A 24,848-nucleotide genomic window follows, 5' to 3' on the forward strand; every position below is an offset into this window, starting at 1 on the left:
TCAACATTGCAACAAAATTTGATTTTGTACCATTAAAGTGAATGAAAACAGAATGAACACATAAACCCATTATAATAAATGTCACATTTAGCTGTGCCTTTAATAATAATAATAGTGCGTTGAATATAGTTTTTCTTAGTGATACATTGATGCTTTTGTCTTCATCTATGTCATTTTAAATATGATGGTGAGTAAATGATAACATTTTAATTTCTTAGTGAACTGTTACCTGTTCAGTCTAGTCTTTACTCTTTTAAACGTTGCGCTCTTGGTCAGTCCAGCACTAATTTAGTAATAATCAATATTATTCTCTGTTATGCAGGTCAGACTCAACCTACATCATTTTTCTCTTACCTTTTCCTCATTATTTCTCTCTATCAGTCCACACTGCATCTCCCCATCAGTCTCCCTGCCTTTCTATTGATTTACCCTCTACATTTAAAACCTTAGTGCTTTTGTACTATGAAGGCTCCTCTGTTACACCACAGCCTAAGAAAATCTAGACTACAAGCTTAGAAATATAATAAATATGGCCAAGAGGTACAGTCCTCTTTCTTTCTGTGTTTTCCCCCACTCTATCTCCGTCTGTTCAGTCTCTCAGCAGGCTGTTTGGCGTATACGAAGCTCTTTTGAAGGTAAATCTTATGTCAGCTCTTGGCCAGAGGGACTGAGCTGATGAGAGGTCTCTTTATCATCCTAATGGGAGCCACATAGCTCTGGGCTTACCTGAATGCGGTGAGGGACAACGGAAAGCTCCGCAATAGTCAGGCCCACGCCGCCCCTCTCTGCTCTGGAGACAGTGTCCATATGCAGCCACAGTATCTAGAGAGCGCTGCTGCATACAAACAGCTGACCCAGAGACAGCATGTGATCCATGCGGCATGTCAAAGCCACTAATACTGATGCACAGTGAGTGGAATGGTAAAATTATGTAGATGTGTAAAAGAAAACTTTGCAAACAACAAATATAGAAACGCTTAAATTCCTAGGGTCTGAGGCTCAGTACATGTACCAGTACCAGAGGGGTCATGGTTTGGCTGGTTAGCACGACCTCATTGGCCTCTGGTAGGAGAGATCATAACTACACCATGTTGCTGTAAAAAGCATTTTTCTCCATTGATAGTTGTTAAAAATTAGCTGACGGTATACATTTTTAGAATACTATATATTACTGTTAAAAAGGGTTCGGTAAGATTTATTAATTTATTAATAAAAATTAAAATATTCAAAATATTAAAATATAATTTCTCTTTGATGGCAAAGCTGAATTTTCAGCAGCCATTATTGTGGTCTTCAGTGTCACATGATCCTTAAAGGGGTTATTATTATTTTTTTTATAAAATAATAATAAATTAAATAATAAAGTGTGATAATACTGTTTAATTTTAATATTAAATACAAATATAGTTTATAGTAAACTTAAAAATAAAATGCTAATATTTTGATTATTATTATTTTAATTTGAATTATTTAAATGTTTCATTTTCAAACTTAATATCAGCATTTTATTTTGGCGGGTTGCCGGCGCGTCAGTGAATGAAATGCCACAGTTTTGGATTGTGCTTTGAATACGTTACTGGGTAGCCTAGATTTACATTTAGTCATGTAGCTAAATATCATAAAGATTTATGTTTTCAATTTGAATAGAAATCTTATACAGTACAATTTGTCAATCTAAAATGGTAATTGTGCATTAACAGCTGTCAATCAAGTCGTTACGTAAACGCATGCTCTGAGTGCAATTTTCTTATTTTGGTCGCGCCTGCGGACCACTTATGTGCACCCCTGATTATAATCAAATTCATCACAATTACACACTTATATATAATTACATTTAAATTCTACATTTTACCATATATTTGCCTATTGCTTATTTAGCTATTATTGGCGTTTATGTAAACACTACAAAACAGCTGTAAAATTCATCAGACTGCTAATGAATCAATCATGCAGGGTTGTGATAACATGCACAGCAGGAATGCTTGAACTGATAGAGGCACACAGTTGGCATCCTCTCTGCACTCCAGAGCACTGCCACTGTTACAGAGACTGGAGTCCTCATCCATTGCCCTGGCTGTGTGAAACGAGTGGGAAAAGACACCGTGAAGGAGGGAAGAGCAGCTGAAGGAGACGAGAGAGAGACAGGGGACGTCATTGCTTGTTATCGTCATAGCAGGCACAGGGGCTCGTCACGCCAGTCGCTGTGTCTAGGCATCAGAGAAGAAAACATCCAAGCCCAGGGCTCTGGACATGTGACAGGACCAGTCTTTCTTTACCACAGCTCCCAGTAACACACTGTCACTATCTGTCCATCACTGCAGTGCAGCTGTGATTTCACACAGCCTGCATTTTGCTATGCATCAAGTGGAAGGCTTTCATTTGACAGGACCCCTGATAATGTGTTTTCAATTAATGATGCAATATAACAGTTTCAAACAAAATTGATCAAACCCTTCTGCCAAAATATAGTTAGTCAGAGGAATTAGATCAGTCGTGACACATCAAATGACTGACGTTCTGTGAAGATTTCATTCATCAGAGGTTACAATATTTTGCCTCATGTACAAATTAAGTCAGACTTTGACTTTAAGTATAAAATCTGGTCCACACTCAGCTTGTTCTGGCCAAGGAACATTATTTAGACAGGAAGAGACTGTCCAACTTAAGTCGTGCCTTAAGGCTGTGTAATTAATCGAAATAAAACCAAAATCTCAATATGGATAAGTGCAATTATTAAATTGCAAGAATGTAATTTAATTAAATATAGTCTATGCATTGAGTGTTTCGGAGTGAAGTGCGGCACTGTGTTCATTTACACGCATGCAGCTCATGATCCAGTGTTTTCAGTGTTTTAGAGTGGCTTGGTTCATAGTAAATGCTGCAAGCGTGGGTTTAACTAAAATGCATATACAGCAGTATTTTTTTCCAACCGAATAACTGTCATAACGTTTCTCCAGGAATTCTAGACTTCCATGGTTCAGACAACCCATGTGAGCTGACAAATTTGAGACTTGTAAAAGATTTGGTTACTTATTTTCTACGCACTGTGCACTAAATATTGCATTTCAACTTGCTAGCTACAATCTAGCGATGCCATATCATGTTCATACACACTCGCTCATGTCTGCTTATGATGAAAATACCATCAGCATGTCAGTCACTGTTTATGAATAATTTACATCAGAGTGCCAAGTCACTAGACTGGGAAAACAACCAGTAATGTAAGTGAGAGGCATTATAGCCTATAAGAGCTTTTTTACTGTTGTTTTAATGGAGGTGAAGGACAGGAACTCTGTGCTGTCTATCTACAAGGTGAGTGCAGGAGAAAATTAGAGGTTATGAGGGGGTTGTGGGTCAGAGGTTAAATAAGTTAAATCTACAAGATGGATAGTGGCATGGCGGATGGAAAATAAATCAGTAGGAAAGAGCAAAAAGCAGGGTAGATAAAGATTGTAAACTGCATTACGCTTTGCTAATCTGAACCCAGGACACATTCACTTAGCCAAAGCCAATGTAGGGTCAGGAGATCAATGAAGCGCTCTAGTATTACCTTATTTCTTGTTTTATCTATCTTTCGTCTTCTTAAGTAAACTTTAGGTTTGTCTGCTAATTTTACCCTACGGCTCCAACTCGAAGCATCTTTCCATCTTAACTGTGTGTACATGTGGAGTGTTTTGTAAGGAGCGCCATTGGTGCTCTTTGTACCTGTTCTTGCCTGAGTGAGCACCAGGGGAACACTCTGATGCAAGGGGACGCAATGACAGAGCAGAGTGATGCCAATCCCCCTGCTTGTGTGTGTCTGGCTGTTTACAGCCAATATATCACATCCCATCCATTCACAGGCACGAGTGATCATGCCAGTCTTTCAGCATCTGTTATGTACGTGGAATATCGGAGTGATACAGCATTGCGTCGGCTCATCAGTGAGCTTCAGTCGGCTGTCTGTTCTTACCGCTGTGCATCTGTGCATACATCAATATGTTCGTGTGCAAGACCATCGCAATGTGTCGACTGGTTGCCGGTTTTGCACGTCTTCACACGTCTTCATTAACATGACGGGTGCAGCATTGCTGAAGCATTTTTTCAGGAGATGCTGGGCTGTCACAACACATTTCGTAAGGACAGCTCAGCGCCGAAGACAACAGCGGCCCAACATACCCCTGGCCACATTAAACTCATTCAGGGAATTGCATTAATACCTTGTCTCTTTATTTTCCTCTAGCTTTCTCTCTCCATGTTCCAGTCTTTCCCATGGTTACTTAGACACGGCACACATGTTTTCATTCCCTCCCTCTTCCTGGTTCTGTCCTCCTCCTCTACAACAGATTGCCTTATTCTGTCTTCACTCTTCTCCTTTCTCCTTGGTTACTTGAACAATCAACCTCTTTCTCAGCCTGGTCTCCAAACTATGTCGTTTCATTACTAGACTTTCTTATTTCTCTTTTTTTTTGTGTGGAAGTAAGATTCTTAGGATTAGCCGCTGTGCTGCACATCCTTGTGTTCTCCAGTGATTTCTAGGGTTGCTGGGTAAATTCCCCTTTGCTCCATCTCTCGTTCTATTCTGTCTGTCTTTTCTTCCTATCTTTTTTAGTATCTTCTCTTGAGTCCTGATGAAATTTTTCTGGAAGGTTCATCTAATCGTATCCCTCTCTAGAGAACCCTGCTGCAGATAAAGTCCTGATGTTCACTAGCACTCTGATATTTGCTTTGTCATTTTTTATTCTATTGTGTGTTTTGTTTGCATTTTTTTGTTTGTTTGGATTTCGTGTTTTTGTTTTGTTGTTTTTTTATTTGTTTTTGTTTTGTTGTTTCCTTTTTCATGTTACTTTCTTGTGATCTTTTTATTCTGTTGGATTTTTTTAACTGTATGTTTGTTTGCATTGTTCTGTTTTGTTCATCTTTTACTTTTTCATAGTTTTAACTTGCAGTGCTCCTCCTTTCCCTCATTACATGTGTGAAGCCACATATCTCAAAGGCAACACTGGTATTCTGATGATGCAGCAGTTCACACACACGCACACACACACATACACATAAACACACGCACACACACACACAACCAAGCAAAAGCTCATTACATGTATACAGTGCTGTACCATTTAACATGATTTTTAAAGTGAGAACTTGTTTTTGCCACATATTTGAATAGAATTATTCACAATTATAAGCTTTTGGCTGCTTGAATTTTCTTTTGTAAATGATGACAGCTTATTGTCTTAAGTCTATGTTTCCACAATACAGCATATTGTTTTGTTGTGGTGTGATTAGTTTACTATTATTGTAATTATTCCCAATGCATGTGTACCTTTTTTTTTTTTTTTTTTTTAAGAGGTTCGTAAGACAGGTTAGGGTTGTTCTGATCCACTAAGCAACTTGACCACTAAATCAAAAATGAACTAAAGATCTATAACTGAGCACATCTGTGGAAGTGATCTTTGTATTTAGCAAAGAAATTAGCTGACTCTGCTCTAAAAGAATGTGATTATAGACAAACAACAATCCACCACACATCACTGGCTCTGAATCAGAAAACGAGACTGGTTTCAACGTGTTTTGTGAGTGTAATGTAATGCATCGCATCGTGTTAATCTTTTATTTTTCTTAATAATGTTTTTCCTGGCGAATACACATGCACATACAAACAATATTTATCTGTTTGCCTATTCTTTCTGTTTAAATGTCTGGGAAATATTGGATCTAACTGATACACGTTTGAGAGTGTGCTTATGAATGTTTCAGAAATCTGAGGTTTGAAAAGAAATGTGTTTAGTCTTTGACTCTCTCAAGCGCAAAATAAGACTTAATGACTTACAGGTTGGTCTTCATTATAATCCACAGCGAGTGAGCGTCTCTCAACATACCATTTTCTATAATTACCACAGTCTCTCTGATATGATACATTGAAAGAAAGACAAAGAAACGGTCTGTGTCCATGGTTTAAGGCGAAGGTATTGTTGGGCATTACTCCATCACTGCCTGAGACGTGTGTGTTGACATCAAGGGTCAAAGGTCAGAGCGTTCAGCTCACCTCTCCAAAATTGGCATTTTAGGGTTTGAGTGCTTGTGTGTGCATGTCGTCCTCTATATGTCCTTCTACTGAGTGGTAATCAGGTGGAGTAGTTTGTTGAGGGGAGAGAACATTCCTGTGTGTGTGTTTGGAATAGAGTGGGTAATTGTAGGGAGTCTAGAGAGGGCCTGTAATCACCCTGCCCTCAGGAAAGAATGCTGCTCATCTTCTCATCTAATTACACCCATTTAAAGCAGCCTGGCTCCACGGCTCAACCCGAGGAGGAAGGGGGTGGGGTATGTGTTGGGGGTAAAGGTGCACAGATGGAGAACTCCCCATGTACTCACTATAGTAGTAAAATAGGCTATATATATATATATATATATATATCAAATCATCATAGACACCTTAATTAAATAATTACTGGTATGTCAGATGAAAAATACCTTTTTTTATTTTGCATGACACCAAAATATTAAAACAGAAAAATATAAATGATAAAGGAGCTCAGCTTGAATCCGAGATGAAAAGCTTCTTCCATCCAGATATGACACTGCTTCTGTCCTTTGGAAAAATTATCTTGAAATATTTAGTTCTGACAGGAAACTAACAGGAAGGGAGCACTGGATGGTGTTGAATTCAGTAATGTGCTGTTCCATGGAGATCTGTGTATCAACTAAAGGTCCTCAGGGGGATCTGGTCCATGTGACTGAACGTCATGGCAACCAGCCACACACATACAGAGCGACTGGCACCGGTGCCACCTTGCATTGCACAACATACACACCCATGAATTGCTGTCACTTGACTGACTTTAAGAGCTATTTGTTTCAGCGATCGCATTCACATGAGTAAAAATCCCTCACTTGATCTTACTTTTTCTTTCTCCTCCTGGTGTTTGTCTGGGGGTGATTGATGGTTTGGGGGTTCTCTGTCTGTTCCCATGCGGTAGGTGGTGTTGGGGGAGAGTGGTTTTCAGAGGGGGGTGCTGCGGAATGGGGCAGTTATTGATGGTGGCTGATAAATGGGCTCAGTGGGGGGTGGCGCCCTCTAGCTGCGCCCCAATACAGAGTCAGCAGCACAGGAAGAAGAGCACTGATGGGCTCTCCATCTTCATGCCATTCCCATCTAATGTGTTAAATGCCCATATAAACACTCTAGAAACTCAGGAACTACCTGATTTAAGAGGAAAATTCAGCCAAATGTGAAGATTTGCCATCAGCGTCTTACCATCATGCTCTTTTTATGACACTTTTATGTTACTTTCATGATAATATATATAAATAAAACAATAAGTTATAAAATAAACTTTAATATAATTTAATAAAATATTAGACATGTTTGTATGTATGTGTGTGTGTGTATATATATATATATATATACCGGTCCTTCTCAAAAAATTTGCATATTGTGAAAAAGTTCATTATTTTCCATAATGTAATGATAAAAATTTAACTTTCATATATTTTAGATTCATTGCACACCAACTGAAATATTTCAGGTCTTTTATTGTTTTAATACTGATGATTTTGGCATACAGCTCATGAAAACCCCAAATTCCGATCTCAAAAAATAAGCATATTTCATCCGACCAATAAAAGAAAAGTGCTTTTAATACAAAAAAAGTCAACCTTCAAATAATTATGTTCAGTTATGCACTCAATACTTGGTCAGGAATCCTTCTGCAGAAATGACTGCTTCAATGCAGCGTGGCATGGAGGCAATCAGCCTGTGGCACTGCTGAGGTGTTATGGAGGCCCAGGATGCTTCGATAGCGGCCTTAAGCTCATCCAGAGTGTTGGGTCTTGCGTCTCTCAACTTTCTCTTCACAATATCCCACAGATTCTCTATGGGGTTCAGGTCAGGAGAGTTGGCAGGCCAATTGAGCACAGTAATACCATGGTCAGTAAACCATTTACCAGTGGCTTTTGCACTGTGAGCAGGTGCCAGGTCGTGCTGAAAAACGAAATCTTCATCTCCATAAAGCTTAACAGCAGATGGAAGCATGAAGTGCTCCAAAATCTCCTGATAGCTAGCTGCATTGACCCGGCCCTTGATAAAACACAGTGGACCAACACCAGCAGCTGACATGGCACCCCAGACCATCACTGACTGTGGGTACTTGACACTGGACTTCAGGCATTTTGGCATTTCCTTCTCCCCAGTCTTCCTCCAGACTCTGGCACCTTGATTTCCGAACGACATGCAAAATTTGCTTTCATCCGAAAAAAGTACTTTGGACCACTGAGCAACAGTCCAGTGCTGCTTCTCTGTAGCCCATTTCCTGCACACGCCTGTGCACGGTGGCTCTGGATGTTTCTACTCCAGACTTCCGCAGGTCCCCCAAGGTCTGGAATCGGTCCTTCTCCACAATCTTCCTCAGGGTCCGGTCACCTCTTCTCGTTGTGCAGTGTTTTTTGCCACACTTTTTCCTTCCCACAGAGGGAACAGCCTATTCGTTCAGAAATTTCTTTCTGTGTCTTACCCTCTCGCTTGAGGGTGTCAATGATGGCCTTCTGGACAGCAGTCAGGTCGGCAGTCTTACCCATGATTGCGGTTTTGAGTAATGAACCAGGCTGGGAGTTTTTAAAAGCCTCAGGAATCTTTTGCAGGTGTTTAGAGTTAATTAGTTGATTCAGATGATTAAGTTAATAGCTCGTTTAGAGAACCTTTTCATGATATGCTAATTTTTTGAGATAGGAATTTTGGGTTTTCATTAGCTGTATGCCAGTAATCAGTATTAAAACAATAAAAGACCTGAAATATTTCAGTTGGTGTGCAATGAATCTAAAATATATGAAAGTATAATTTTTATCATTACATTATGGAAAATAATGAACTTTTTCACAATATGCTAATTTTTTGAGAAGAACCTGTATATATATATATATATATATATATATATATATATATATATATATATATATATATATATATATATATATATTGCACTTTAATATGTAAAACATTTAACTTTTATATATTTTTCTGTATTGCTTTATTGTTTTAAATGTTTAGTTATTTTTGTTATAAGGAAAAAACAAATTATAATAATACCGTATACCGTGATAAAAGCATTATCAATTAACCGTAACAGGAAAATTTGATACTGGCATATCCCTAAATATAATATAATATAATATAATATAATATAATATAATATAATAAGTTTTCTTTTAAATATTCACATTTTGAAAAAAGTGTGGAAATGACTAAATAAATATTTTTTTATTTTTAGATGACCTTCAGGAAACTTTACCTTTTAGAGTCCAAATTTAATTTACAGTCCATGTTCACTTAGCCTTTTTAAAAAATCTAAAGCAAACTTGAAAGTTTTCCAAAGAAAAGGTTTTATCCAAAAAATTAAACCCCCAACTTCCAATTTCCATTGATCCATTGACGAATGCCCCACCAAAACTCATGGATATTTTTTTTTTTTTTTTGGAGATTGTCTGGTCTAGTAGGTTTATGTTGGACTTTTGAAAATGACCACCAATCATTGATATTGAGAACTAACACACACCACAGCTGCCGTCATTAATATTCTCAATGGTAACTATGAGGCCAGATGGAATGGATGTGCACCAGAGGGGCGGAGTCAAGACCTTGTGCAATAATGTCTAAACATTCATGCCATGTGTTTCTTTGTGTCTGTTTACACACCAACATACATCTCCTAAGGGACTTCAGCGTCTGCGAAAATGCATGTACATGTGCCTATTTGTCCGGCAGCTCTTAAAATGCGCTGAACGTGTGAGAGCAGCATTCTTGTCAGTTCAAATATCTGCTTCCCACAAACCCTCACCTATGCCAATCTGCCAGCCACCCTTGAGACTCAGTCCGCACACATCCCCTCATACACAGAGGACAGAAATAGCCCTGTCACACTAGAGCTTGTTAACATGCTAGATTCAATCAAAGGCGTGACATTTCTGTTGCCATGATGATTCTCGAGCCATTATTCTTAGCTCTTCATCTCACACCTCATTTGAGTAGACGCATGTGTGTTTGTACATGCTAGTGTTTACATGTTGCAGTTTGTGTTTTTGTGTGTATCGGTGAGAGAATGCCAAGTGATAACAAGCTCAACTGTCCTACAAGGGAAGAAGTGTTGATTCTGATTCAGATTAGAGAGGAAAAAGAGGCTGATAAAGTGAAGGGCATTCTGGGAAATCCATCCAGGGTGAAATATGTCTTTCATGTTTACTGATTGTTTTTGTTCTTTTATGTTTTGTAACTCTTGTCCTCTAACATCACTCAGTTATTCTAAACACGTTTTGCCTTTTTCTTTAAGCATTGTGCATGGCAATTTAGCGAGTAAAGACAGTTTGTGTATGTGTATGTGTGTGTGTGTGTGTGTGTGTGTGTGCGTGCAGTGAACTCGTTGTGACCTTGTAGATTTGCGATGTTCCCGCTTTCTTTACGTTAGATGTGTTAATGGACCGGCAAAACCTGTCAATATACACCTTACTCACCCGGTGTTTATAAAAACACACTCTCTAGCAGGCTGTGTCACTCTCTCTTCATGTCTCCAGTGGTTTTTATCTGTTCTCACTCAATCTTGTCCTTTTCCTCCTGTCTTCTTTACACCATTTTCTTGATTTCTTCCATCACACTTCTGTTCCCCGTCTCCTTTTCCCTTTACCCTTGATTCTTCTTCTCAGTGTAGGCCCAGACGATTCACCAAGCTTTTTTCCCTCATATTTTCTCACTGAATTTTTAAGGGAAATTTACAGAATTTTATGGAATGGATTTAAATATGGCCTATTATGTAATACTAAGATTAATAGACATTTATTGGCAGCTGGAAGCATATCAATAAGGCCAAATATTGAATAAACTAACATGGAAGGGTGAAAAATGTGTAGAACAGATCTGTCCAGCTCATGTTTCTGTCCTTGCTCCAATCCAGATATTATGTTTGTGTAAATTTACTCAGAATATCAATCACTCATAAATGTCCTATGAGAAGCACCAGGGGATGTTTTATTATCCATCCCTCATTGTCTCTCTTTAGTCCAACCTGTGTGCCCATTACTACAGTGTTCCTGTGGAGAACTTGATGATGATGATGATGATGGTAGTGGTGGTTAGAACACACACACTCTCTCTCTCTCTCTCTCTCTCTCTCTCTCTCTCTGTAGTGCTGTTAAAATGATAAAGAAACCTGAAGTAGACCAGGCAAAACTCATTGAAATAAGGTGTGTGCGGTCCAAAATGAACTTTCTGACACCTGCCAGTGGGTGAATATTTCTAAGTGCCCATGAAACTATATTTTTGTATTATATTTTTGTTAAAAAAAAAAAAAAAAAAAAAGTTCCGGGTTGGTAATTTTTTTTTATTTTTGAAAGAAGCGTCTTATTCTGACAAAGGCTGCAGTTATTTGATAAAAAAACACAGCAAAACCAGTAATAAAGTGAAATATTATTACATATTTATTTAGATATAGATATAGTGAACTAGAATAGCCTAGTTTTGCTATTGTAGTAGCCTATATTTTTCTGTGGTGGCAAAGCTTAACATGATCCTTCAGAAATCATTCTAATATGCTGATTTGCTGCTCAAGTAACATTTGCTAATTATCTTTGTGACGAGAGGGGCGGGGCCAGTGGAGTTAATGTTAATGCGCTACACCTGCTCAACTCACTGGTCTGGAGTCCCACGGAGGAGCTCCGGTAGGATAAATGGAGGAGTAACGACAGTGCAAGACGACAGAGGACCAGGCCGGGTTTTTGTTTGTGTTTATTTTATTATTAATCTTTCAAAATTGTACTGTATTTTTCATAACAAATTACGACTTCAAAAATGTGAATGGTAGTGTATTTCTTTAAAAAGAAATAGCAAAAGAATAAAAACCAAAGTTCAGTATATAATTATATTTATTAATAGCAATAAGCACAAACACAGTTCTTCTGCCAAACAGTGTTGTGCAATAAATTAACCATAGGCTGATTAAAGTTGCCAGGCAACGTGTTCCATTAATAGATTATTGAACGAAGGTGTGAGAACAGGTTTCCATAAATCAACAGTTTTCGACCTCATCCAATCAGACACAATCATAAGAACCGGTTATTGTTGTCAGTTAAGATGAAACATAACAGGTTGGTGTAACACAGGTTATATCAAACACTTGCTGATGAGTCAGTAACACTAGCTGTTTGCTGTGCAAATTACTGTAAAGTGGTAATTATTTTAAAATTTGTAAAATGTGTTTTTCTACCTGTTTTGTGTTGAGTGCTATTACATGGGTTTGAACAGAACATCTTAAAGGAGAAGTTCACAATCTTGTCGTTTAAAACCTGTCTGGTTTTCCTTCTGCTGCTGAACCTAAAATATATTTTAAGGGGGCTGAGCTATCCCTTTACATACCCTTTTCACATCCTCATTATATTTCTGTCAATAAAAATACTAATAAGTAAGTAGTGAAAACCACTTTAGGGCAGAAGATTTGAACACTCTAGTACTTAGAGTCTCTGTGGGCAGGTTTTCACCACTCATTTTCACCGCTTGAGGTCTGACTGTGAGAAATGTTGATTCTCAGCATTGATGAAGTCCAGATCCTCTAGTTTTCAAAGCATCATTATAACAGCTGCAAAGTTGAGGGTAAAGCTGTATATGTCAATATATATTATGTGGACTGTAATGACAGCCTTTGTAAGCTAATGATAAAGTGTGACTCCCATGGCTGCAGACTTTCTGGAGCTAGCAAAATTGCACTGTCTGACACCCTCTGTGGCTTCTTCAGTGAGCGTCGCCATTCTTTTGTGTATAATTTTGACTTGCATTGTTCGTTTGCGTGGGAGAGAGACGAGACAGGTCCAGGAACATTTTTGATTTCAGGCCACATCATTGTTAGCCATGTGTTTGTTTGTGCGTGTGTTGTCCCTTTGAGCATTTCTGTTTCTCTTCCATTGCAATCTTAACAGAATCGCTTCACGCACATCCCAAAGTGCATCTGCCTCTGCTTTGGACGCGGCCTTGTTTTTGTGTTCATGAGTGTGCATGGTTGTTTGCACATATGTGTGGATGTTTACACCCTTCCCAGAGACTGAGATCTGGGAGGCTTTGGTCCCGGCTGTGTCTTGTCTATCATTACAGTGATAAAAGACCTGCAGTCGGGGGCCTCTTAAGAGCTTCCCTCTTTTTAGGAGTGCCAGGACCATTCCAGCTAAATTGTGGGCTGCCAAAGGGCCTGATGGGTATTCATGTCTGCTCTTCAAACTGTTTGAGAGCCTTCTTTGTAAAGTTAGTGTCCAGCCCAGTGGAGTATGAGCTATTATGTGTTTCAGGCAAGTTGTGCTCTTCCAAAAAAAAAAATGTATGTGTGTAAATATATATATATATATATATATATATATATATATATATATATATATATATATATATATATATATATATATATACACAAACCTCCTTATTTAATTTTTTGCCTCTTGTTTTATTTTTGATTTTTTGTATTCATTTTTTGATTTAGTCTTTATTGTGTGCTTTTTTTCTACATTTATTTCACCTTATTTTTAACAATCAAGCTAATTTTACAATTTAAGAAATCAAGCTTTGTTGATTGACAGACAGACATACATTTAGACAGGCAGATAGATAGATAGATAGATAGATAGATAGATAGATAGATAGATAGATAGATAGATTAGAAAAACCATCATCTCCTTTCCATATGCTCAGGACTGTATCTGTCTCACTGATTCTATCTTTTTCACACTGACTTTCACACATGTTTTGTCACCCAAAAGATCCTGCATTCACACACGTGCACACACACCCACACACACACACACACACAAATACACATACACACATAAAGAACTCTAGCACACATTCTCTCTCAGCTTCTTTCCTTGTTTCCACAAAATGTCTTTCTTTTTTCCTCTTCTCTGTGTGTGTGACAGGGAATGACAGGCTATGTTTTTGACTGGTGATTTTCTGTAGCAATCGATGCCATATGGAGGTAGTGGGGAAAAAGAGAAACACAATTGCTTATCGACAGAGAAGTCAAAGTCTGAAAAAGACAAGCTGACAGCTGTCGGAGGAGAGAGCGACACAAAGGGAGGAAAGGAGAAAAGGGAAGAGAGAGAGAGAGAGAAAAAAATAGAGATGCAGAGTTAGTCATTGGCACAATGCACTTTCATGTCTTGAAAGGGAGAGCGATATTTGTGAAAGTGCTGAAACGATTGAATCTCTCTGTTAACAAAGTATTATTATTTTTTATGCTTTTTTATGACGTGCAGAGTTTATAATGGTGACAATTTTGTGAACACCATCCTCTAAGATATTGCTTGAAATGTCAAGAGGATGCTTTGTGTAGTCTGTGACTAATGGATAAAACACTTTTTTTGTTTAACTCTTTTCTTATTTTGTCTTTTAATTTTAATGATTTTATTTTATTTTTATTTTAATATTTCATTATTTTTTTTATTTTGTATATATTTTGTATTTTAATCTGTACTTTAGGTATATATATATATATATAGATAGATACTGAGTGTGTGTCCTAATGTTTTTTTTGTTTTTCACTGTGAGCTTGGAGAAAGGACGTAGCTGTCATAAAATGACACAAAGTTGGACTGACACTTTCAGCTATAGAACCTTCTATGTGTGACCTATCTGATGTGTGTGTGCGTAAATTAGATTTGATTGTGTGGAACACACACAGTAACACTACACAGGGCTTTGCCTAGTTGTAAAATCTCAAGATTCTGTGTAATAAATAATATTGAGACATTTTCATTTGACTATATTGTGAAGTAGCACTGAAGGTGTAATGATTTGGAAATGTTTGTGATAATGCATTAGTGGTCAAGCCTAGTTTTTTTTGCTTTCTTTCTCTCTATCCCGCTCTCTTCCTCTGTTCTGCCCTTTCTATTTCGACCTGCCCTGTATAGAGTTTCTCCTCCTTTGTATGTGAAAACACCCTCCCAAATCCAATTTTCAACTTGCTCTTCCCTCACCTCTTTCACCTCTGCAGTCAGCGGACAAGTCCAGACCCTGCACCTCTCACACGTGCTTGTTCCATCAAACACAGAGGCACACAAAGACAGTTGACCCGCATGTCAGCCTTCAGAGCACTTATGATGTCTCCTCACCACCCAGTCTCTCACGCTCTCTCCATTTCTGTCCTTCAGTCTTTCTCTTTGGATCTGCATTTTACCATTTATTGAATTCTGACCAGGTGCGAGTTTTAGGGGCACTTAACCCACAACCTGAACATAAGCTGATGTGCATGAGAAGAATATTTCTGGCTTAAGTCAGAGTTTTTTTTTATGCTATATTACATTTTATTTAGTGATTTCACTGACATGGAAAGGATCAGATAAGAGAAATGAGTAAGTATTTAACATGTACAGTAAAGGCTGTGAAATATATCCGTTTAAAAAACACTTCTGTTTTAAACTATTTTACATTTAATTAATTCCTGTGATGGCAAAGCTGCTGATTTTGGAGTCCAACCTGCTACAGGATATGAATGAGAACTTAATCATGTTCCTGCGCTGCAGCAAGATAAGCTGTGCCGTCAGAAATATTTTAGTCACATCATTACAATGCCAGTTGATGACAGTTGTACATGCGTGATAATTAAACTCAAGCAGTGCCTTCAACCATGAGAGCCTTTGCAGTTTAATGGGTGAACTCTCCCCTTTCACGGCCAAAAGGAGGTGTCATCTCCATCGGAGTCGGATTTTTGTTTGTAATTGCTTTTGTTGTCATTTGTGATTATGCCTGCCAATGAGAGAGCTGCTCTGGGATGAGTTTTTAGGCTTGACATTGACTATTATTTCCATTTTGCAGACTAGGGAAGAATAGAAATTGAAAACAAATGTAGTGCATTGAGCTGGGGGGAAAACCCCGAGGATGTTTACTTATCTGAACACATGCCATCAAGTTTTAGCACATTATCACTCTAGTATAATTAAGGTTAGTCAAGAAAATAGCATTTCACAGCCCCACCCCGACCAAAAAAAAGTGCGCTCTGAGAAGTGTGCTACAAATCACAGAAAGTGCAAACCAACAGCTCTCTGGTTTTGCCCCGCGGCGCCACTGTCTACAGACCTCATTTTCACTCTGTAGTCAATAGTCTGTGTAGCTTTTAATGCTTGAAAGGTTAACAGCATTGTCGTGTTGGAGGTGACAGGGCCTGGGTGCGGAGCCGTGAAACACGAAGGCCCCTGGATGAGCTCTGTGCTGGGAGGGATCTGTCACTGGGAAAATGTCAGGGGATAATGTGTGATCACTGGGCGTTTCAATGGAAGGTCAAGCTCCCCCACCTTCATTGTGGCTCTGTGTGGACTCCCCAGGGATGCTTTACTGAGCAGACGCTGTATTACTAGAGTACTGTACACTTGAAATGTCACGGACCGAGTCTTTCTCAACGCACACTGACTGTCTCGACCATTACCCCTCAGGCCAAACTCATTTGCTGTGACAGAGACATGCTTGTGAATAAACTGTACACATGTTCTTACCTCTCTGCCTCTGTTTTTGTAGATGGCAGCGATTACAGCGAAGTTCTCCCGGACTCATTTCCGTCTGCCCCGGCCGAACCGCTACCGGAATTCCAGAGCGAGCCGGAGGACGCCTTCATAGTGAAAAACAGACCGGTCAAACTTTCCTGCAAGGCTGCGCCGGCCACGCAGATATACTTCAAATGCAATGGAGAATGGGTGAATCAGAATGACCATGTGACCAAGGAGAGTCTAGACCCAATCACAGGTAAAGTGTGGAGATATGGACAAAAAGTATGTGGACGCCATATGTGACCCTGGACCACAAAACCAGTGTTAAGTGTCAATTTTTCGAAGCTTTCAAGTGATGTATGGTTTGACTTTTTGTCATTTTTTGTGGTCCAGGGTCACATATGTGATTGTTGAACATTGACTTGTAAAACCATAGACATTAATAGGTAGCTAGAGGTTAGAATATTAATCTCAAACATGTCTGTTGGAGTACAGGTGTTGGCTTGGTGAAGTTTCTATGTACTGTAGAATATGCTACACTTCAGAGATTGATTCCAGAAAGTTGACAGTTGAGTCGATCCCATTCATTTTCTCCACTGGGGTATTGATTTTGAACGAACGTTCTGTATAAACCTTTAAAGACAAACATACTGTGCTAAAAACATCACCAAAAATGTATTATTTTAAATAAAAAAGCACAGTCTGGGGCTTGCAATTTTACTACATCTGTCAGAAGTGATGCATGCATTTAAAACTTGATTGATATGTTCCTGTTTTTTCCTGTCTCAGGTCTAGTAGTGAGAGAGGTAGATATCTCTGTCTCCCGGACGCAGGTAGAGGAGTTGTTTGGACTGGAGGATTATTGGTGCCAGTGTGTTGCCTGGAGCTCGGCAGGCACCACAAAGAGCCGGCGGGCTTACGTCCGCATCGCCTGTGAGTTTGTGTTCAGCAGCTTATGTGATCTGTCGGTGTCAAATGCCTTCTTTGGCAGGCACTCTGCATTTAAAAGACAGAACCTGAAGAGAACCTAGTATTCTGACTAAAGAACACTCACTATTTTTGCTTGTGCTATTTTAATTCATAACACATGCTTTTTTGGTTGTTGTTTTGTTGCTTAGAATTAAAAAAAAATGGAAGCACTTAGATTTTTGTTGTTGTTGTTGTTGTTGTTTTTGTAAAAAATAAATATTTCTGTGTTTATCAGACCTAAGGAAGAACTTTGAACAGGAGCCACTTGGCAGGGAAGTGCGTCTGGAGCAGGAAGTCTTGTTGCAGTGTCGTCCACCAGAGGGCATCCCGCCTGCTGAGGTGCAATATCGCCTTCCTATGCTTTCTGTTATTGTTTCAACCTCCAACTGGGTTTTTTCTCAGTTTGTTTCATGCATAATAACTAACATACAATCTTTGATTGTGGCTGTACTATAATATCACTGGCTTGATAAAACTTTCAACCACGCAGGATATTTTACACTGTTTATTTTCATCCAGTTATACCTTTTTTGTATTCAGAGCATGCCTGGTGCTTTTTAATTTTCTGTTCAAATGGTTTTAAGTGCAGTTTTGTTCCTGATGCACATCATTCTACTTCAAAGTCAATGGATTGATTTCTTATAATGCCACAGGTGGACTGGCTGAAGAACGAAGAGCTCATTGACCCAGCGCTGGATTCAAACTTTCTAATTACCATCGACCATGACCTGATCATCAAGCAGGCTCGACTCTCTGACACGGCTAACTACACCTGTGTGGCTCGCAATGTGGTCGCTAAGCGACGTAGCAGCACTGCCACACTCATCGTCTACGGTAACCACTTGACCGATCAGAATCCCTGCAGTGATCCGAATCATTGATTGAAACTATCAAGGGGAATTTCTCTAGACAAAAGAAAACTAGAATCACTCCTAGTGTTTATGAATATTTATCATACGGCTTTCTGAAATACTCATTTTCACCATTTTGCAGTCTATAATGATCATTTAAAATTTGACCAAAGTTTCATGTTTTTTTGTCTTACTTTGCACTCTTTTTATTCTAGTGTAATTTAAATAGTTCAAATATTTTCACTGCCATTCAAAAGTTTGGGGTCAGTTAATTTTATTGTTAGAATCCATTTTTGTACATTAAGGATGCATAAAAGGTTTATAATGTTATAAAATATTTATTTTTCAATGATAACATACATCCTCGGATGCTTTTCCTTCAGTAATTTTGCAATGACTGGAGCCTTTGTTCCAGGAGGTTGTGTCATCAGATGGTTACCAAGGATCCTGAAGTGTTTCGACCCTTAACCGTAACACTCTACTGTTGGTGGGTCAGCAGTTGTAGCCAGCCATTCAACTCCTTCCTTCTGCTCCAAATCCAACAAGAGTCTCTCTTTGTTGCCTCCCCCAGTCTACGCACTGCCTTCTTTCTCTCAATCCCCTTTACTCCAGTGTCTGTCATCAGCTTCCAGGCTGATTGGGTGGGGAAGCCCCCCTACTGTACATCCAACCTCGACTGGGTACAACCATGTCTGCTAACCTTTGTCCCTTGCACTCCTGCACTAGATCTTTATAGTGTTCTGACTTCCTTTCAAATGCCTCCTCCCACCCCTCTTCCCACTGCACTGTAAGCTCCACTAGGATGATCTTCTTTCCTTCTGTGGAGGAAAGGACCGTATCAGGTCTTAAGGTTGTGTGGACGACATCTGGGAACTGAAGCCTTCTCTTCAGGTCTACCCTAAGCTCCCATGCTTGGGCAGACTGCAGGAGAACCTTGTGGCTTTGTCCCCTCCTCGACGAATGTTATACCAGGTGGCGTCTTTCTCTTATGTTGACATTTCCTGGTTCTCTCCTGCTCTAGGATGTCAGCTAGCACAGTCAGTACTTTGTCAGTGCGCCATCTGTATCTGCCCTGGGCAAGCACGGTCTTACTTCCTGTCAAGATGTGTGCCATCGTTGCCTTTTGCCCGCAGAGCTTACATGTTGGGTCATCCCTCATCCTCGATTTGTGTAGGTTCACAGGGGTTGGAATGGTGTCAAAGACGGCCCTAAGCAAGAATGAGATCCGGTATGGCTCGAGTCGAGCCTCCAAAGGTCAGCCCATGTCACCTTCCTCTTGGGGAGATACCACCTTGTCCAGGCTCCCTGGATTCCTAGCTCCACTTTGCCTTCCTTCCCTCTTCTAGGTCCCTTATTTCTGCCTGGACCATGTCTCTTCTCTCCCACACCTTTGGAAGTGGGTCATTCCTAGGCCTTGCCTTCCCATGGATGGTGCTTCTATGATATCTTTGAGCATTAAGTTTCCTTCTGCTAGGGCCAGAGATGCTGAGGCCTTTCAATTCCATCCTGACCTGGTTTGTATTGTTATAATATTATATAATTCTATATTTATAATAACTGTTTTTACTCTATATCTATTCTGAAAATTCTTACCAACCCCAAACTTTAGAATGGTAGGTTACATAATATTTCTGCACAAAATCAATATTTTATGTTAATTTATTAAATAATTTGGTAAGTATCTGTGTAATGAGTGCATTAATCTATTAAAAAAAAAAAAAAAAACCTTGAGGAAGTTTCAAGGCACTCTCTGCTTTAAATCAGGGTCCTGGTTGTCCTGTAATATTATGACATGCTGACTCACTGTACATTATCTCTTATGTTTGACATAATATGCAGTTCTTTTGTACATTGTGTCCTGTTGTACTGCTCAAAGTAGTTCATTTTGCATTGCTGCTTGTTTTTCTTTGAATAGTCCAGTGAGTGTATCTAACAGGCTTCATTCTCCTCAGAGCAAACTGCATATCAGTGTATATTGGCTCATGTATATGTTTATCTGGCTCTTCTTAGTGAGTGGGGGCTGGTCATCCTGGACAGAGTGGTCAGAGTGCAATGCTCAATGTGGGCGGGGTTGGCAGCGACGAACACGCAGTTGCACCAATCCAGCACCGCTCAATGGAGGAGCCTTCTGTGACGGCCCACCATTCCAGAGAGTCACCTGCACCACCCTCTGTCCAGGTGAAGACTGACACCTGTCACAATCTTACAGACACACTATATTCATATCAGATCCACTAACAGATTCATGATTCGCTGTGTAAATGCTCATTATGTATTTTCCTAGTGGACGGAGGCTGGACTGAGTGGGCCAAGTGGTCAGCGTGTGGGACAGAGTGCACACACTGGAGAAGCCGGGAATGTCAGGCACCCCCACCCCGTAACGGAGGACGTCACTGCAGCGGCAGCATGATGGAGAGCAAGAACTGCACAGAAGGACTGTGTGCTCGCTGTAAGTCACATGACCTATATATATATATATATATATATATATATAGGTGCTGTCAAACGATTAATGTGTGTGTGTGTGTGTGTATGTGTGTATATATATATGTATAAACGTTGCATGAATATATTCTTGAAAAATATGTTATGTCTATGTTAAATATATTTATATATAATCTATAATATAAAATATAAGTATATAAATTATTCATTTAAATATATATAATTAAACAGTACACATACATATATTATGTAAACAAAAACTTTTATTTTGGATTTAATTTTGTTTGACAGCACTAATATAGATATATAAGCACACAACAAAATTACTAAAACTTCAAATTATTTTAAAGTAATGTTACTAAATATTTATATTTCAAATAAATGCTGTTTTTGATCTTTTGAACTTTCTATTCATCAGAGAATCCTGAAAAAAAAAATCATGGCTGATGAAAATTCAGCTTTGCCATCACAGAAATAACTGATATTTTAAAATACATTAAAATGGAGAACAAATTAGCTTAAAGTTAAAATTTTTGCTATCACAGAAATCTTAGCTATCACAAAAATAATTGATATTTTAAAATACATTCAAATGGAGAACAAATGTACTTAAAGCTAAAATTAATACCATTAAACATGTTACTTGAAATAAAATACATGTAACTGTAAAATATATCTAACAAATATTTCTAGTTGCCAGGGCAGTGTTTCTAATTTTCATTTAGTAAAAAAACAAAAAAAAAACAAAAAAAAACAAACTGTCACTGGTCCTCACACCCTCAGAAAATGAGTTAGCACATGGCTGTGAGCACAGATGGGCAAGAGGGTAAACGGTGAAGTATGGGCAGCCAGACAAAATGTACTTTAATACTAGCAAGTGAAGAAACACATCAGCCATGTGATGGTGAGTTAGATTCATCTTGACACTGGATGCTCAACCCAGAGCTGATTTTGGAAGAGCACAACTGACAGCATTGAATTATCTCAGGAGAACATCAATAGCATGCTCACACACACACACACTCACACTCACATATGCACACGCTATTCAGCCAGAACACAGTGCAGACTGGAAGTTTAAGTGCGGTCTGTCTGGGCTTAAAGTTGGAGCACAACCCAGATTCAAGCATCAATAATGCAGCATTGACACACACACACACACACAAACACACACACATACATACATTTATATATATATATATATATATATATATATATATATATCTCCTCACAAATGATTCCTCTAGTGCCTACCGTCCCTTGAGAACGCTAACATATTTACTTTTGCTCTGCCTACCATAAACTTACTGTGATTTCTGAGTTTATGCTTTGATGTATCATTTGCTGAGTCTTGTATTTGCATTTATGGATTATTTGTTCCACTTTCATTTGCAGTCATCTCTGATCTACGCTCATAACTTTGCTCATCCATCCTCATGTTCATTATTTCTTGTTTTGTCTTTGTTTTTGCCTTTTTTCTGACAGATAAAAAGGTTTCTATTGAACAAGCAACCCATCGTAAGTTTTCCTTTTAATAACAGTGTTTTTATTTGACATCCACTTTTAACCCTCTCTCTCTGTCCGTCTGGCTACTCATGTGATTGTGTCTGGGAAACCCAAGGAAAAGTGACTGGAAATATGAATCTATATAGATGCTATATAAGTATGATCATGAAGTACGTGTGTGGGTGTGTGTGTGTGTGTGTGTGTGTGTGTGTGTGTGTACTGTTTCACTCTGTCACTTCTGTCCTGTTCATCTCTGGATATGCAGCACACTGTCCTGCATGATAAAGCTGAACCTCATGAAATGAAGTCAAAACTTCATATGAACTGAGAATATGAAATAGATGATAGCACCTCACAGTCCATTTTTAAAATGTATACAGTCACAAGACTTGTACAGCTTGTGAAGACTTGTACAGCTTGTTTTTTTATATGTCTATTTATTTATTTATAATTACCATTTCTAATTTTAATTAATCAGTTAAAGTAATTATATTATATTATATTATATTATATTATATTATATTATATTATATTATATTATATTATATTATATTATAATATATTATATTATATTATATTATATTATATTATATTATATTATATTATATTATATTATATTATATTATATTATTAATTACGTAGGATGTCACCATATTTTGAACTGACATGGGACAACTATTTATTTATTATTTATTGGCTAAGAATCTAAAAATAATCAAATATTGGTTGATTTAATTGACTTGGCTTCTATGTATGTGTGTGTGTGTGTGTGTGTGTGTGTCTGTCTGTGTCTGTGTGTGTATACATATATTATGTATTATATATATAATTTTTTATTTTTTATTTTTTTATTTTTTTTACTATTTAGATACTACTTTTAGTCGTAAGACGTTTTGGCAAATATAGTTAAAGGGATAGTTCACCCAAAAAATGACAATTCTGTCATCATTTACTCATTACATAACCTCATGTCATTCCAAACCTGAATGAGTTTCTTAATTATGTTGAACATAAAAGGAGATATGTTGAAGAATGATGGCAATCAAAGAGTTGATGGTCCCCATTGTCTTCAATAGTACTTCTTTCCCTATAATGGAAATCAATTGGAACCAACAACTTTTTTTCTTAAAAATTCTTCAAATTATTTTATTTTGTGTTCAACGTGAAAAATAAACTTATACAGGGTTGGAATGACATGAGGGTGACTAAATGATAACAACGTTTTCATTTTGGGGTAAACTATTCCTTAACTGTTGGACATTTTAATAAATTTCAGACTTTTATCTCAGACTCTGTGTAATTACTAAAAGCTTACAAATGTACTTGTGATTTTACATTAATTAATTCTAAATAGCATATGCAATTTATTAACACACACTCACATAACACACAGGAAAATGTGCATAAGAATTCCTGGAAGATGATGTATAATACATACAGTATGCGATATGGGTTCAGAAGACATTTAAGTTAATGGCTGTGCATCTTACTGGCCCAGAGCGATCAATAGTGTAGCTCACAGTTCAAGTGATGCTAATATTCTGAGATCAATGTGACATTCAGCACTTGAGAGACCAAAAAGTAACGCACCTAATTCAGCTTGGTACCTATTGCTATAATAAGTTAAGACGGCTGTCAGATTCACTTCTGTCCTGCCACGTGAGCCCTTTTTCCTACTCGCACACTTCACACGCATCTGCTCTCTTCCTCATTTTTTTTTTCGCCTCTGTGTCTCTTGGGTGCAGCACCTATGTGATCACCCCTATCTCCCCTCGTCTCCTAAAGCCTTTATATAGCATACTATGGTATGTAAATATAGGACTTAATTCAGTGATGACTGAATAAAAAAGATCTAGGGATCAAGAGTCACAAAGAGAGTCCCACAATGCACTGTTAGATCCACAGCACCCCCAACTGTTCATAGGCTACATGTTTTGGATTTTAGACCCTTATTATTATCCTCAGAGCACCTTAAATCTGTTTAATAACCACAAAAATATCAACCAATGTTTGCAATCACTAGTTACATTCTGATAGGCTGCTGCTACGAAACTTATGAAAAGTATGAGAAACTTTTTACATCTTTCTTTCTTTCTTTCTTTCTTTCTTTCTGATTATTGGTTACTTACCTATGAATTAAATAAACAGACCATTTTTAAATTATTCACATGCATCAGATACTTTTACTTATTTAAATAAACAGTTAATTTTTAAATGACACTTTTTGTAGCTTTGCAGCAATACAATTATTTCTTGTTATTATTGTGAATTTATTATTACTATTTAAATAATGGTTATTATTAATAAAGGTTGTATTAATAGCAATCGCTGTCTACATTCACCAGTTACAATTTGATTGTCCAGTGCCACATAGAAATGAAGCAGCTGAAGGAAAACATATAAACCTCCATAAATGACACATAAAAACTAAATGAACTGTGAATGGTCACTTTATGTGTCAATCAAACTGCCATTTTGCAGTGGACGATTCTTGGTTAGAACAAGCTGCTATGTTAAATGTCTGAGTATCAACCTTCTCCTTCCAACTTATTTTCTTTTGATCACACTTTTGTGTTGCATAATGTATTGATTTATATCTGT

At 38.0% G+C, this 24,848-nt stretch overlaps 1 protein-coding gene across 3 annotated transcripts in view; it reads left to right on the forward strand.

The window, feature by feature from the left end:
• Positions 1-24,848, forward strand: part of unc5b (unc-5 netrin receptor B) — a 53,676-nt gene that overhangs the window by 22,053 nt on the left and 6,775 nt on the right. For 2 of the 3 annotated variants that reach the window (XM_052573214.1, XM_052573213.1), the window contains exons 2-8: positions 16,508-16,732; positions 17,266-17,409; positions 17,681-17,784; positions 18,099-18,279; positions 20,307-20,474; positions 20,581-20,745; positions 22,227-22,259. In XM_052573214.1, the coding sequence (XP_052429174.1) occupies positions 16,508-16,732; positions 17,266-17,409; positions 17,681-17,784; positions 18,099-18,279; positions 20,307-20,474; positions 20,581-20,745; positions 22,227-22,259 (1,020 nt within the window). The remainder of the gene's footprint in view (positions 1-16,507; positions 16,733-17,265; positions 17,410-17,680; positions 17,785-18,098; positions 18,280-20,306; positions 20,475-20,580; positions 20,746-22,226; positions 22,260-24,848) is intronic. The other variant, XM_052573215.1, reaches the window with a different exon arrangement.

The sequence above is a fragment of the Carassius gibelio genome, chromosome B13, assembly GCF_023724105.1.
Source record: "Carassius gibelio isolate Cgi1373 ecotype wild population from Czech Republic chromosome B13, carGib1.2-hapl.c, whole genome shotgun sequence".
Taxonomy (NCBI): Eukaryota; Metazoa; Chordata; class Actinopteri; order Cypriniformes; family Cyprinidae; genus Carassius; species Carassius gibelio.